Consider the following 16,053-nt stretch of genomic DNA (forward strand, 5'->3'; position numbering starts at 1 on the left):
CCACTAAGTCTGGCTTGTCCTTCGGTTTCTGGCTGATAGATGAGTTTTTACTCATTAAGTTTACATTGCCACAAAGGATTACAATAAAATTTCATTTACTGTGTACAAAAATATGAAAGGTTATAAAAAAGCAAATGAGATACCATTTATATTTATCAATATAGACTTCTCATCAATTTGATTCATTTCTAGAAAATATTACTTGCATCTTAAATCCAATGGCAATTCCGTTACATAATTGTAGGAAAAAAATCATCTTATAACCATCTTTCTTCAAAAAATTTAAAAAGCCAAAACACAACTTACACATTAAATTTCAGACTTCTGTACAAACTATTTTAAAAGTTTTAAGAGCCAGTATCAAGTGTTAAGTGCTATTTACAAAAATTTCACCAAGTAAAATACAGAATCTATAGGATAAAAAAGCACATAATGCAATAAAAATCTGAGAAAGAATTTGGTATTTTTCAAAGGAAAACTGAAATGAGTGAGAAATGGGGATTAACTCATACTTAAAAAGGATATTACAGAAATATTTAAAATATGCTGAGACAATTAAAGTCATATAGCCATATAAGTTATATTTAATGTAGAATAAGTTTATTATTTGCATAGCAGCTATTCCCAATTTTGGTATATCCTGATATTACCAAATCAGTAATCATATCTCAACCCTTGAAACATTATTACTTACAATTTCTCAGTTTCTGTGGCATCTCTATTCTCTGATTTTTATTTTTCATTGTTACTGTTCTGTTTTACAAAATCTTCTAACCAAACTGGACAACAGAGCAGTCTTTTGAGTTTAGAAATTCAACCCACTCAATCAAATACTGATCAATACTGATCAATACTGATGTTGTAAATATGCAGGCCTGTTCACATCTATTTTTGACATTCTCTGTAGCGATTCTGGACCTTTTGTCTTCCTTGTACCTTGCTCAATTATTATTTTATTCTGCCTCTATAAGGAAGCCATAATATTTTCTATAATCGTAAATGAAGAATTTAAAAATCATGTCTTAACAATTTTCTGTAAAATTAACTTACCTTTTAACTAAAGCATTATGCACAAGCTAGAACAAAAACAGGCATACTGATTACTTTTACTAGTAGTCTTAGTACATTCACAAAATACCATAAACTTGGTGGTAAGACATGATAAACAGAAATTTATTTCTCACAGTTCTAAAGGTCAAGAAGTCCATAAAGGAGACAGTAGATTCAGTATTTGGCGAGGACCTGCTCTCTGGTTCATAAATAGTTCCTTCTTACTATTTTCACATGGTACAAGGGGTGAATGAACTGCCCTAGGCCTATTTTATATGGATAATAATTCCATTTAAGAGAACAGAGCTCCTTTCCAAATATTTTCCAAAAGGCCTCACCTTTGAAAAGGGCTCATCCTCCTAATACCATAGCCCTGGAGGTTAGAATTTAAACATGAATTTTGGGGAAAAACAAGCATTCAGACCATAGTGCTGGCCTGTTGGAATATCTCATTTTAAAAAAATTAAGTAATTTATAAGTAGTATTTAAATCTTCAGTTTCCAAGGACCAACTCTTAGGATAAGTTAAAATACATTATGTGCTTTTTATCCTATAGATTCTGCATTTCACTTGGTGAAATTTTTGTAAACGGCATTTAATACTTGATACTGGCTCTTGAAACTTTTATAACAATTTGTACAGTCTGAAATTTAATGTACAGGTTATGTATCGGCTTTTTAAATTTTTTAAAGAAAGTTATGATTTATTTCTATAACTGTGTAATGGAATTGCCATTGGATTTAAGATGCAATGTATGTATGGATAGAAACTGTCCAATGAATTATGCTATAGGGAGTTAATGGTTATGCATGCTAATATGTAATTTCAGGAGAATGTAAAATAGATTGGACACAAATACCTCATGAAAGTGAGCTGAAAACATTGATTTAATAAGCTAACTAAATTGGCCTTTTACAAAATTATACAGCAACCAACATCAGCCATTTTTAGAAGCTATAAAAATATAATTGAAAAGAACAAATACATTCACAATAACATAAAAATTTAGGCATAAATAAGAACTATGTAGATATCTACGTAATGAAAACCTTAAGCTTTACTGAGATGTGAAAGATATAAATAAATAACATATGCCAGATCTCAAACTAGAAACTAGAAAGACTACTTTAATTTTACTGACATCCATTCACATCTACTGAATGCCTACTTCTATGATTCTGGGCATGTGAAGTAGACTAGCAAGCCAGTGAAGGTCAAAGTTGGCGATCTCATTTTTCCTTCCAATGGGAATATCACTTACGTTTAGCCATTAGGCAAAGGCTGGGTGTTGACTAAAACATAAGACTCTCTCAGTGAAGTATACTATTAATACTTCTCTATTTTTCTTTCCTGTTCAAACCAAGATTAAGAATAAAGCATTAGTTTACTATATGTGAAATGGGCTGCTCATATTTTGAAGTAAGTAAGTAAGGCTCTGAAACTTTGTACCAATGATAACAAAAATAAAAAAATTAAAACCAAAACAGCAAAGATAAGTATGATACATAGATTCTCAAATATTTAAAATATTGCCATATTACTTTTAAAATCACACTCAAATAGGGATTCTCAAGGTATTAAAGAAAACCAAATTAATATTTCAGTAAGTAGGATGTAAACAAAATTACTTTAATCAACTGTATTCAAAATTAAAATCTTTCAGTAATGAATTTGAATAGAATGAGAGATCTAATCACAAGTTAACATTAGAAATATGTCTCAAAAATTAATACATTTAACATCTGACAGTTATAAGTGGCACACTTAAAATCCTTTTATTGTTCCTTTGATGAAATTTAAATACTTTGAAAGTCCTAAATGAAATATTTCTCCTACGTTTCCAACAAGTGTGATTTTTCTTCTTTTGGTTTATTCAGTAGAAAGTGAACTATCTGAAGTAAGACATCATCATTAAAACCTTTCACCTCATTATCCTCGACTGTCTCATAAAGAGGCTTACTTTGTGTCCCCCAACAAATATTTTTACGAGGGTTATTCTGATCAGCTTGTGCAGTCAATGCCAAAGTATTTAACTGGTAGCAGAAAAATGAAAAATATTTTCCATCTGTGATTACGCCCTGGGAGACAAATGGTCGAGTAACATCTGCTTCACTCCAGAATCCTGTAGAAGAAAGTAATGCTGAAATTTACACACATAATACATTTCACCAAAATAAAACACACATTAAAGAGTAGCAAACACCTACATCCTAAATATTTTACCTGAAGATCCAAAGTTTCCCTGTCTTCTTCATCTCAATCCTATAGTCAATTTCTGCATCAACGTTTATTTCCTCCCTTCTAGCTAGTATTCCCAAACTCATGATGCATTTTTTTTTTCATTATCAGTCTTCAGATTCCAACTTTATTTCATCTAATTAAAGTTCACTAAGCTCCGTGTATGCATATCCATCCTACATCTAGGAGTACTTTTATTCCTCACTCATTTCAGCAAATACATTCAAACTTCCTCAAACCAGGAACATCTACCACCCAATAACCATACTGGCCATTTACTTTGACAAATCCATGTGCGCACATGCGCATGCGCCACACACACCCCACTTCATATAAAATTGTCTTTCTGAAGTTCAACATATCCTTAGCTAAATTCATTGTATTCCTTTATATATTTCCAAACTGGTTTTATAAGTTGCGTCTTATGCCTAGCGTCTTATGTCATAAGGCTCCAGGATGCCTTAATACCTTTACCACTCAAATTTTCTGGCTTTTTTAAAAATTCATCTGCCAAGGCCAAGCAACAACTTTACTTCACACATATTTTATAGCATCTTTAATGGAGACAGCCAATAAATATTGTTAAAGTATGAAATTAAATCTAACGTAAAACAAACTTTTTTTCATGAATAAAGAGGGCCATTCTAACACCTCCAACAAAGTTCCTCTCACATTTTTCTGATTCTGTCTACCCCTCTCACCTTCTCCATTCAGTGCATATATGTGCGCGTGCGCACACACACACACATATACACACACAGTAAAAGGTAAGCCTAGTCTTTAGCAGGTCTATATCAAAATTCCTCCCAGAAGCTAGGCGTGGTGGTACATGTGTATAATCCCAGTGACTCAGAAGGCTGATGGAGGAGGATTCCAAGTTGGAGACCAGAATCAGCAACTGAGCAAGATGCTGTCTCAAAATAAGAAAAAGGCTGAGGATATAGCTCAGTGATAAAGCACCCCTGAATTCAATCTCTAAAACCATAAGGCAAAACAAAACAAAACAAAAATCAAAGATACGAAAATTTCTCCTGGATAATTATATTACTTCAGGTTTTACAATAAAAGTGTTATGAGGGTGAGGTTTATAGCTCAACGGTGGAGATTTTGCTTAGAAGGCAAGAGGCCTTGGGTTCAATCTCAGAACTGATGAATAAATAAACAGTCTACATGATATAGCCTCCAGATTCCTCTCATTCCTCATCACTCTCCCCAGCTCTTCTTTCATCAACCTTCATTTTGTTCCTTAAATACCTCAAGCTTGTTCCTACCTCAGACTTTTTACCTGCCATTCCTTTTATCAGGAAGTGTCTTTCCCCATTATGCATAGATAGCTCCTCACCATGCATGTCTCTGTTCAAACCATTTTTTAGAGATCACCCCTTAATGATTCCAGCAATATGGATTTTGCCTCATACTTCATTTACATCCACCCCCATAAATTATTCTACCCTTTATAATAGTATATTTGTTTCATTCTCTGAAAATAGTACATGCTTATTATCTTTTCCCCTCCCACTATACTCCAGGAGAGCAAGATCTGTCTTTTATTCAACACAGTACCCCCAAAACCAACAGTGTCTGGCAAATGAAACCACTGATCATTTACTGAATGAGTGAACAATCTCCTAATCCAAATTCTGGACATAGCCTTTAAAGAAATGAAATAGGATAGCCATAATTTAATCTAAACATTTAATCCTTCAAATCATTTCCTCTTCTACCTTCAGAAAACTGTTAGGAACTACAAAAAGTTGACTTATAAGAGTTAACAATAAGCCAGGCATGGTGGTCCATGTGTGTAATCCGGGGGATCCGGGAGGTTTAGACAGGAGGATCATAAGCTGGAGGCCAGCCTCAGCAAATTAGCAAGACCTTGTCTCAAAATAAAAATAAAAAAGGACTGGGGAAGTAGTTCAGTGGTAATAGCAAGTCTTACTTAAAATGGTTATAAACCATTGGGAAAAAATATATTCACACAGGAGGTAGTCAAAATAAAAACAAAAAAAATCAAAATAACTATTCAAATGTCTCTTCCAATTAGAAATGTAAAATATTTAATTATGGGTTTTAAACCAATTCTATTTGGTGTCCACATAATAATTTTCAAACTGTTAAGATATCTTCATTTTAACCAAAGAAAGCAACCTAAATAATTACATTCTTACAATGTCATAGATAACCTTCAAAGAACAATAATGCCATCTATTTAGTTTTACCTTGATACACTGCTTGTGCTCCAGTCCAAGCAAAAAGGCTTGCAATAGCATTAGCTCTAAAAATAACTTCTATCTGGTCAGCACGGTTTCGTTTCAAAAGCCATTCTCTATTTAATCTGTCAGGTAACAGATGAAACTGGGTGTGGCCATAACAGCAGGGATCTGCTGTTTTTGAGCCTGAAGAACAAAACAAAAACATTCACATGAACTGATCCTGTGGAATATCTGAAGCACACATTTTAGTATTCAGTCAAGCATGTCTTCAGTAATCTGTTCTCAAAATTACATAAATGAGAATGTTAATTCATTTATTTTATTGACTATAATACAATTAAATCTCACGTAAAAGTATGATTTTTCTCATAAAGTCCACTATGATCAGAGTAAGCTACAACAATATATGTAAAAGTTATTGAAAATTCTCTATTATTTCAATTTCTCAAATGTCTTGGTTGTCATTAGGAGCTCTTTTACACTTTACTTGTCATATTTACCACAGGATACATTTTATGAATTTAAAACTTCCTTGATTATTTAATGTAATAATTAAAGAATGTGTATTTTACTAATAAAACCATTTTTATACTACAATTATAAGTAAAAAAAAAATGAGTAATATTTCATGAACTAACATTCTTGATTTCATTGGTAATGTCTTTTTAAAAATGTCCCCCTTGGGTCATTCCCTAAGACTACAATGACTGAAAAGGGACTGATAAAATAGGTCTGGAGGACAAGTATAAAGCTTGCTTAAAATCTTCCTCAAGTCAACTAGGAATTAATGAAGGAATAAAAAATATGAAAATAAGTTGCATGTGGGCAGACAAGAGGCCTTGTTAATTTCTGAATCCCTTGTTAATTTCTGATTAGGTTAAAGTACAATTACTGTCCCAAGTCCAGTTCTAAACATTTTTGCTTTTGAAAAAGCAAATTACTTTTCCCATACAATAAATCAACAAAACCTAGTAAGTACAATTTTAAAGTTAAATACTGTAAGTGAAATTTCAAATAATGTGCTGAAAGAATTTCTTTCTAATTTTCTTGCATGTTGCAATAACTTGAGATTATAAATTATACTGCTCATGCACAAACAGAAGCTCTCAGTCATCAAGAATTATTTTTATAGCTAGTGCTCCAAAGTTACACAGCACACTCTGAACATATTTATGGTACAATATATAAAAAAGAAACTTACCAATAAATATGTTGTTTTCATATTGCCGCTTGAATAATGGAAGCTTGTCTGGTTTACATTTCATAACAGGGATTTCTACAGGAACAGAATAATCCAATGGCACAAACTTAAAGAAAAAAATAAAAGAATGAATTCACAACAACAACAGTATCTATTTTATGTACATTCTTATTAGATCCAAAATTTTTAAATGAGATGTTCTTTGCAAAATGATCTAATCATATGTATCATCAAAGTATCTTAAAGTGCTAGAGACCAGAAACATTTCAGATATCAGAATTCTTTGGAAGACTTTACAGGTTGAGCACCCCTACTCCAAAAAATATGACATCCTCTGAATTTCAGATCTTGAAGCATTTCAGATTTTCTTATTAGAAATACTCAATGTGTACCACCATCTAGGGATGGGCTAAATCTACCCAGCCCCCTGATTTTACAAATAAAGTTTTACTGGAACACAGCCGTACACATTCACTGATACATCGTATATGGCTGCTTTTACACCAGAAGATGAGAGCCAAATAGTTCCAACAGAGACTTAAGGCCTGAACAGCCTAAAATATTTACAATTTGGACCTTTACAGAAAAAGTATGCCAACCTGACATGGCAGCACAAAAAGCACTCAAAATGCAGTGACTTTCTTTCAAAAGAACTGCAAATATGGAAAATGACGAAGTTCACAACTAAAAATCAGACTAGCTAATATGTGTAAATTACAATCATAAACTATTATAGCATATTGATATAAAGAAAAGGAAAAGGTCTGAACAATGATGAAAACTTAACCTCACTTGAAATGATTACTTGGCCTCTGAAGAATATATCATACCAGAGGGAAAAACTAAAAATGATTTTCAGATCAGTGGTTTACAAAGGAAACATGAATGGCAAGAGATCAAACCAAAATATTTCATTTTAGTATGCCCATCACTTGATCTGACTACATTTCCTACATCAGATGTTAATAAATATATATGCCATAAACCCTTACCTCTGGGAGTTGCTTGGATATTCGAATCTGATTGTGTGGTTTATCATCTATTTGGTATCGCAAAGCATCAACTCGACCTTTTCGATGACCAGAAGAAATAATTTCTTCACCACGCATCCAGTAAAAATGAACTAGTCGCTTATGATCTGTTAAAAGATATCCAAAATTTTCTCATCTGATTAATCAGATAAATCTAATAGAATACTAACTAGCAATTGACAATTTAAGGATGATTGTCTAATTAAAAATATATCAAAAGTTAAAGAGTTGGGATTATGTGACAATTTATTGTGGTTTAAATATAGCACTCAAACATCTACTTGTGCCAAGATTACACTAAACCCTGTAACCAAAGAAAATAATTAGCTAAGAATACATATAAAATAAGACCAACAGGAATACCAGTCACCAGAAATTAAAATGGTTCAAAAATTCAATCTTCACAATCACTGAAAAAGGTACCTACAGTTACAATCATTTCTATTTTGTATAAGAGGTATCTGAGTCTTGACAAAGAAAGTTTAGTAAGCCACCAATCTCCAAGTTCACCAAAGTTCCCCTTAATACCATTTCCTTCCCAACTGAGAAAGGGAAATACTGCACACTACAAAAATCAGTTGAGCACATGCCTACAGTTATAACAACATTAATGCTACCAACACTAAGGCACCCACTAGGTGATATATGTAAAATGAATGTACTGGAACAGTGATTTTTAAGATACGCTAATTATTTTTCAGGTCTATATGAACAGTTAGAAAGAAGCTGTTAAATTATTTGCTGGGTCCGAATCTTTACCTCTAAATCTACCAAGTATAGAGTCTTAGACTAGATATGATTAGCTTCTGCGTGCCATTTTGTTTTTCATTTATAAAATCAGGCAATCATGCTACCTCCTGTAAATGGTTATTGAGAGGATTAGCTGGCACACATAAAATTTGAAATTAGGCCTGGCACACAATAAATACTGAAGGTTAGGTATTCTACTTAATATATCACTTAATCGCCACAATGCTAATGAAGAAGCACTATTACCATTATTCTCAACTTGAAATAATAAAAAAATATGGTAAAGATATTAATGAATTCACATATTATTGTCCCACCGATTTTTTTAAGAGCCAAAAGCAACCCAGGTCTGTTCTGCCCCCTAGGAGCCTCTTTTCTTAACCACAGCTCTTCATTTGGCTGGACAAAGCAGAGTCAAGAATTTGACTCCCGGAGAGCTTAAGCTATTAGGGTTGGGGGAAAAGGATCACACAGAGAGGGAAGCCGCATACGTGGTGAGGGTCCCGAAGCTCACCAAGAGCGGCTGTAGCCAGGACGGGATTGAGCGGGCTGAGCAATCCCGTGAGGGTCGCCACTAGCTGATCCAAGAAGGGCGAGGCGATAGTCTCCAGCTCCTGGAAGAGGGGCGCGCTTCGCTTGCGCCGCAAGTAGAAATGTTCCTGCAGGAGGCAGTCGCACGCGGCAGAGCGCAGGGCAGCCAGGTCCAGCGCGGGCGCCGGCTCGGCCTCGGGGGACGCAGGAGGCAGACCCGACAGGAACACAGTCTTGGTGAAGCCTTGGTACCAGCGATCGGCGTTCAGGGCGAAGGTCTGCGGGTAAACCACGTACTTCTTGAATTGCATCTTCGTAAGGATTCGCAGCTTCTCGTCCACCGACTTGGCCGCGTGCACCGCTGCCTGCCAGCGTTCCACCCGCCGCTGCCGTGCCGCCTTGCTCTTGGCGGTCAAGGAGGCCACAATCGGCGGGTACCGCGCAACGGAGGTCGCCAACACATCTGGGCTGATCGTTCCCGTGGCCGTGGAGTTAGTCTCGGCAGCGGTGTGCAATGACGGCCCCCGACCGCGAGGCACAAACCTCCAGCACCGGGACGCCGCCATCTTCGCCCTCGGTTCCGGAACCAGAGGTCAACGTCAGCAATTGTCCCTGCACTCTTGCCGTAGGGACCAATCAGAAAACGCAATCTGAGCTAGACTTGCTGACTGTGATTCTGAGTGGTGTTGGGATACGTTGCGTCGTAGTCAATCAGCTGCTCCTACCAAGTTTTTCGCGGTTTTGAGTGCTTGGAATGAAAGAACCTGCGTGTTCCTGGGTTTCCGCAATTCTGACTGGAAGGAATGAAACCTTAAAAAAGGGGGTGCTGCCCGCTAGGTTGCTTTTAGGGCCTGGACAACGTTCTTGCTATATGCACGTAAACTCCAAACTCTTAGCTAGATTTCCTAGTTTCATTAATGTATCCCACACCACTTCTTTTGTTTTGCTTTAGGAATAGTAACTTAATTTTTGAAAGTACGTTTGCCTTTGGATATACATGCTGAGTTTTTAAAAATTAGGCAAACATCACTCATATGTAACCATTACTAAACTTCGATAAAGTAACTCCATATATTTCTCTGTGCTAATATAATTTAATTATATACTTTATTTAAAGGGGGGGATGTATTTTACTTGGATTTATCTGGGGAAAATATTGGAAATAAACTTCTAAAGAACTGCGTTTAAATTTTGCTTTGTATTAAAATGCATTACTTCAGCAAGAGTTCATTCCCACTAATCTGTAACCTCCTTAAAGAAGGGACTGCTATGTTTTTATTGTTTGGCAACCAATCATTATCTGTGCCAAATGGATGCCCAGTATATGAAGCAAAATAATCCCAATCTAAGTTTATTTCAGATAATCTATTTTATTTATTGGCTCATTCTTCTATAATTAGGAGTTAGCATGTTGATTCTTTTTATTTTTAATTTTTTTTTGTAGTTGTAGAGGGACAGTATGTTTTTTGTCGTTGTTGTTGTTGTTTTAATTAGGTGGTATTTGGGGTCTTTTTTATTAGTTGTTCATGATAATACAATGATCTTGACATACATTTGAATCAAATGGGGTATAATATCTCATTTTTTCAAGTGTACAGGTTGCAGAATCACATTGGTTAGACAGCAATACTAGTGTCTATTTTATTCTGCTGCCCTTCCTATCCCCCCTTCCCCCCCCTCCCCTCTCATCACCTCTCTCTACCAATCTAATGTGACACATTTTTTTTTTTCCCTCACATCATCATACATGTATTTTGTATAACCATTAGGGTCTCCTTATTTTTATGTGGTGCTTAGGATGGAACCCAGTGACTCACACGTGCAAGGCAAGCCCTAGCATGTTGATTCTTATTGCAGTAATTCTTGAATATATTGAAAATCAAATATTTTGTTGTTAAAAGAAACAAAGATAGAGGGATACAGATTTGTCTGTGTGCGATGGAAAGTGTGCGTGTGTGTGCAGTGTATTGTTTTTATTATATATATATATATATATATATATATATATATATATATATTTTTTTTTTTTTTTTTAAACTGTAGATGGACCTTTACTTATTTACATGTGGTGCTGAAAATCGAACCCAGTGCCTCATACATGTTAGGCAAGCGCTCTGCCACTGAGCCACAGCCCGAGCCCCAGAGTATTTTTTTTTTTAACCTCACTTTAGGTATGTCACAAAAAAATCAAATATTGTTTTTGAGTAAAGTTTTGTTATTTCTAGTAAGTATATTGGTCACTTACAATAATGTTATCTTAAGTTTATGTTATATCTTGGATCTGAAATGTTCCCTAAAAAAGTCTTGGTCCTTGGAGAGATCCTTTTAGGAGGTGGTGGGACCTAGTAGAAGGAAGTTATGTCATTGGGAGTGTGCCCTTGAAGGGGCTATTGGATATTGGCCCCTGACCCCATTCCCCACCCCACCCTTTGTTTCTGCTTTCTGACTGCCATGAGTTGAGCTAATTTCCTCTGCTAAGTACATCTGCTATGTACAGGCTACAGGCCTAAAAGCAACAGAGCCAACCAACCAGAGACTGAAACTGAGCCAAAATTAAAATTGCCTCTTTTTTAAGTTGATTATCTCAGGTATTTTGTCAGTGATGGGAAGCTAACATAGTTTATGAGAATATTGATTAATCAAATCACTCAGCCCCTGCCCCTCTTGCCTTACTTAGAAGTCTCTGGAGAGTGAGTTTAAGTGGCCAAGGCCACACAACTGATGACCATCAGAGCTAGATTCCAACTCAGCATTTAAATAATAGGACCCTGACAGATAATAGGCTGGACAAATTTACCTGCATAAGAATTCTAGGGAACAAGAATGATAGACTCCCTCTTCCCAACCTGAAGACTGCATTTTCAAGCAGTGATGGCTTATAGCATCTTCAGAGATGATGGAAAACTTTCCAAAAGCCACTGTCAGAGGATGAAGTCTTAATAAGTTTTTAAAAAGATGATGGAAGATATGAATTTAAATGAAGTTAAAGAAGGATTGTTGTAGGAAGAAGCCTTCAGTTTCAAAATAAAAATGGTGATGCAGTACATTAACCCTGCTTCTAAGACAGTTTTAGTGTGATTGAAAGGCTGAAGCATTAATAACTGCAGTGGAGGTTACCTGGTGAATTTTGCCATAGTTTACCTTCTGGGAGAAATAAGAGAAGTCTTAAAAGTAGCTGACAGATTTCACCTCAGGAATTCATCTATGAACCGAAAATGTGGTCTGCAGATGAGAAACTTGTGACATACATGTGAGTCCCCCCCAGTGTCTCTGACCAGCAATTCTGTGAGGGTTGCTAAGCAGAAATCTGAAGAGGGCCTTATGGGGAAATTATGATGAATCTTTCCTCCCAGTCAACTCCCTAGGTGTTAATACCATGTTTTATAGTGTCTTAGGGAACAGAGCATTTTGTTATAGCATCATTATGTCTGCAAAGTGCTACAATCCCTTTGACACCAATCATTCTGAGTTGAAAGAAAAGGAATTGAATTCCTTGAGTGTAATTATGATGAGTCTTTAAAAACCAAAAGTTATTACAGATATTCAGATGTTAAAAGACCATTGAACTATCCTATAAATTTTAATTTCTAAACAAGTAAATGTCAGTCTCCATAACCCACTGAAGCAATGAGCTTCTGGAGTCCTTTCTCATTATTAAGGTGGAAAAGGTCCTGAGACCAAAAAGTGAGATGGCCACCATGGGTAAATCCCAGATGTGACTGGGCCAGTTCTTGCTCTGAACTCACAACGAGTCATTGTGAGGGAATTTCAAACACCTGCTATATATAAGGCCTTGGAGGCATCTGGGTTTTCATCCATACATATAGGAATGTGACCGGTCAGATTCATGGAAGATTAGCTCATTTGGTGGTTTGTTTCTTCTGGTTTTTGTCTTTTGATATTGTTTTGTTGTTGTTGTTGTTGTTGATATTATTTGTTTTCTGTCTTTTGTTCTTTCTTTTGTTTTCATAACAGGCATTGAACTCAAGAGTGCTTAATCATGGAGCCACATCTCCAGTCCCCTTCTTTATCTTTTATTTTGAGACAGGGGTTCACTAAATTGCATAGGGCATCACTAAGTTGCTGAGGCTGGCTTTGAACTCACTATTCTCCTGCCTCAGCCTCCCAAGCAGTTGTTTTTATAGGTATGGAGTACCATCCCTGGCTTCTGGGATTGCAGAGATGGTTCTTAATAAATTTCTGTTTCTCCCAAAAAATGTTCGTGGAAAAAGTAATCTGTACTCACAAGAAAATGTTCTTTGCTCTTTCTTGCTAGGTATTCTTTGCCCTCCATGTTTTTCCTTTCTAAAACACAAATGTACAATGCCACCAACCACCAGAACAAAAGCCCAATTTACTGAAAAATGGTGAAGCAGAAATATAGGTCTGACGTATGTCTTCTTTGAGTCATGTACTAGCCTGGATGCTTATCTCCAGACACTTTGTGATGTGAGAAAAAATCAAATTCATTGCTTATCTGCAGTCTGTTTCTCTTATTCTTGGATTCAGAAGAGCAGAGCTAATCATTGCTTTCCAAAAAAAAGAAATCACAAAACTATAGGTATTTTAAATAGATGCCTATATGTATAAAGACATATATGCTCATATAGAGAGATAAACACTTATACTTTTTTTTTTTTCTATTTGGGGAATATGTTAGCTTTTTGTTGTTGTGACCAAAATGAGAACAACTAACAGTATCAAGGATTTATTTTGGTTCAGAGTTTCAGAGTATTCAGTTCACGGTGGGCCAGCTCTGTGGCTCTCTGCCTGAGGAAAGGCAAAACATCATGGTGAAAGAGAAAAGCAGAAAAAAGCTGCTCCACACATGGAAGCTGGGAAGAAAAGAGAGAAGAGAAAGTTAAGAAGAGGCTATAGAGAAGATAAGACCATCCAGGGCCTGCCCCCAGTGACTGGCTTCCCCCAACTAGGTCCCGCCTCCTGGTAGTCCATTCAGTCATCAGTGGGTTAATGCACTGATAAGGTCAGAACTCTCATGATCCAATCACTACCCAAAAGCCCTACACAGGAGACTTAGGAGGATGTTCTAGGTCCAAACTATAACAGGAAGGATTTGTGTTAAAAAAAAAAAAAAAAGAAAGAAAAGAGAAAAAAAGAAAGAAAAAAAAACAGTATCATATCATTGAACAATTCTTTAATAGATAAAAATATAACTTTTTGTTTTATTTTTGCTTCTTTGTCTCTCTCTATATATAATTTATAATATATATAAATTTTGTATATATAAAAAGAGATGTGTTATTTTTGTTTTATATGTTTTATGTTTATTTTTAGGTTTTTTTAATGTTTTATTTTTATTTCCCCTGTCTGCTGCCTCTCTCCCCTTCTCTCTCTCTCTCTCCATATATATATATATATATATATATATATATATATATATATATATATATATATATATACACACATAAATATGTACATACATATGTGTGTGTATTCTTTTTAGTTATATATAAATTAGGATACATTTTGATATGATCAAAATATGAAATATAATTTGCTCTAATTTAGTCCCCAGCACTCCCTCCTCCCTTGCATCTACTCTACTGATCTTTCTGCAATTAATTTATACATTTTTTAAAAAATTAGTGCCTTGTGGATGTACATGATGTTATGATTCACTGAGGTATATTAATATATGTACATACGAAAGTTTGGTCAGATTCATTTCACTGTTCTTCCCTTATCCCACCCTCCCCTTCAATCCCCTAATTGTGTAATCTACTAATCATTCCTCTATTTTGATGGAATTCCCTCTCCTTTCTTTTTTTCCTTTCTCTATCTATCCCCCTCCTCCTGATACACACACCTCATTTTAGATTAGATTCCTGTATCAGAGAACACATTTGACCTTTGACTTTTTGGTACTGGCTTATTTCATTTGGCATGGTAGTCTACAATTCTATCCATTTACTAGCCAATGGCATACTTTCATTCTTCTTTATGGCTGAGTTATACTGTATTGTTTATGTATGCCACATTTTCTTTATCCATTAATCTGTTGAAGGGCACGTAGGTTGGCTCCATAGCTTGACTCTTGTGAATTTTGGTCCTATATATATTGATGGGGCTGCATCATTGTAGTATGCTGATTTTAAATGGGATAGCTGAGTCATATTGTGGTTCCATTCCTAGCTTTTTGAGGAATCTCCATACTGCTTTCCAGAGTGGTTGCACTAATTTACAATCACACCAACAATGTAAGAATGTACATTTCCCCCTACATTCTCCCCAGAATTTCTTGGTGATTACCATTCTGATTGGAGAGAGAATCTCACTGTAGTTTTGATTTACATTCCCCTAATTGATAGAGGTATTGAACCTTTCATCAGATATTTGTTGGCCTTTCATTTTTCCTTCTTTTGAGAAGTGTCTTTTTAGTTCTTGCTGGGAGCCATCAGCCAAGTAGGTATGACAAATTCCTTGCCAGCTTACTCCCATGCTGTCTAGTGGAAGGACTTCTGAAAGGTGACCTTGCTCAAGGACCAGGGCAGGATCCGTGTTTAGGGTGTTCCCCCTTTAGAATAGGGCGGTTTAGCATAATAGGAGATTAGGGTGTTCCCCCTTTAGAATAGGGCAGTTTAGCATAATAGGAGATTAGGGTGTTCCCCCTTTAGAATAGGGCGTATCCTGCTGCTGAGTTCCTCTTGAGTGCTTAGGGTCAGACAGTATATTTTGGGAGACAGAAGCCCATGCAGAGAGGATTTGGGCAGAGAGAGGATTTGGGCAGAGAGTGGATTTGGGAGAGAGTGGATTTGGGCAGAGAACGTGGATTCCCCCAGAGCGTGTTTGTAGACGGCCGGTGTGAGATCGGGAATAAAGAATTGCTGTTTGAATCCACAAGCTGTGTGGAGACTCGTGATTTGTGCCCAGCCAGAGACTGCGGCAGTTCTTTTGCCAATTTATTGATTGGGTTATTTGTTTTCTTTTTCTTTTTTTGGTGTTAAATTTTGTTGAGTTCTTTGTGTATTCTGGATATTCATTCCCTATTTGAGGAGCAGATGAAAAAGATCTTCTCCCA

At 35.9% G+C, this 16,053-nt stretch overlaps 1 protein-coding gene across 1 annotated transcript; it reads right to left on the reverse strand.

Moving 5' to 3' along the window:
• Positions 1-845: 845 nt before the first annotated feature.
• Positions 846-9,591, reverse strand: Mrps30 (mitochondrial ribosomal protein S30). Its single transcript, XM_076857305.2, has 5 exons — positions 8,998-9,591; positions 7,695-7,840; positions 6,703-6,808; positions 5,508-5,684; positions 846-3,172 (listed from the first exon to the last, which is right to left on the reverse strand). The coding sequence occupies exons 1-5, from the start codon at positions 9,578-9,580 to the stop codon at positions 2,883-2,885; spliced, it is 1,302 nt and encodes a 433-aa protein (XP_076713420.2). The 5' UTR covers positions 9,581-9,591; the 3' UTR covers positions 846-2,882.
• Between the last annotated feature and the right edge of the window lie 6,462 nt (positions 9,592-16,053).

Source organism: Callospermophilus lateralis, chromosome 5 (genome assembly GCF_048772815.1).
Source record: "Callospermophilus lateralis isolate mCalLat2 chromosome 5, mCalLat2.hap1, whole genome shotgun sequence".
In the NCBI taxonomy this organism is placed as follows: Eukaryota; Metazoa; Chordata; class Mammalia; order Rodentia; family Sciuridae; genus Callospermophilus; species Callospermophilus lateralis.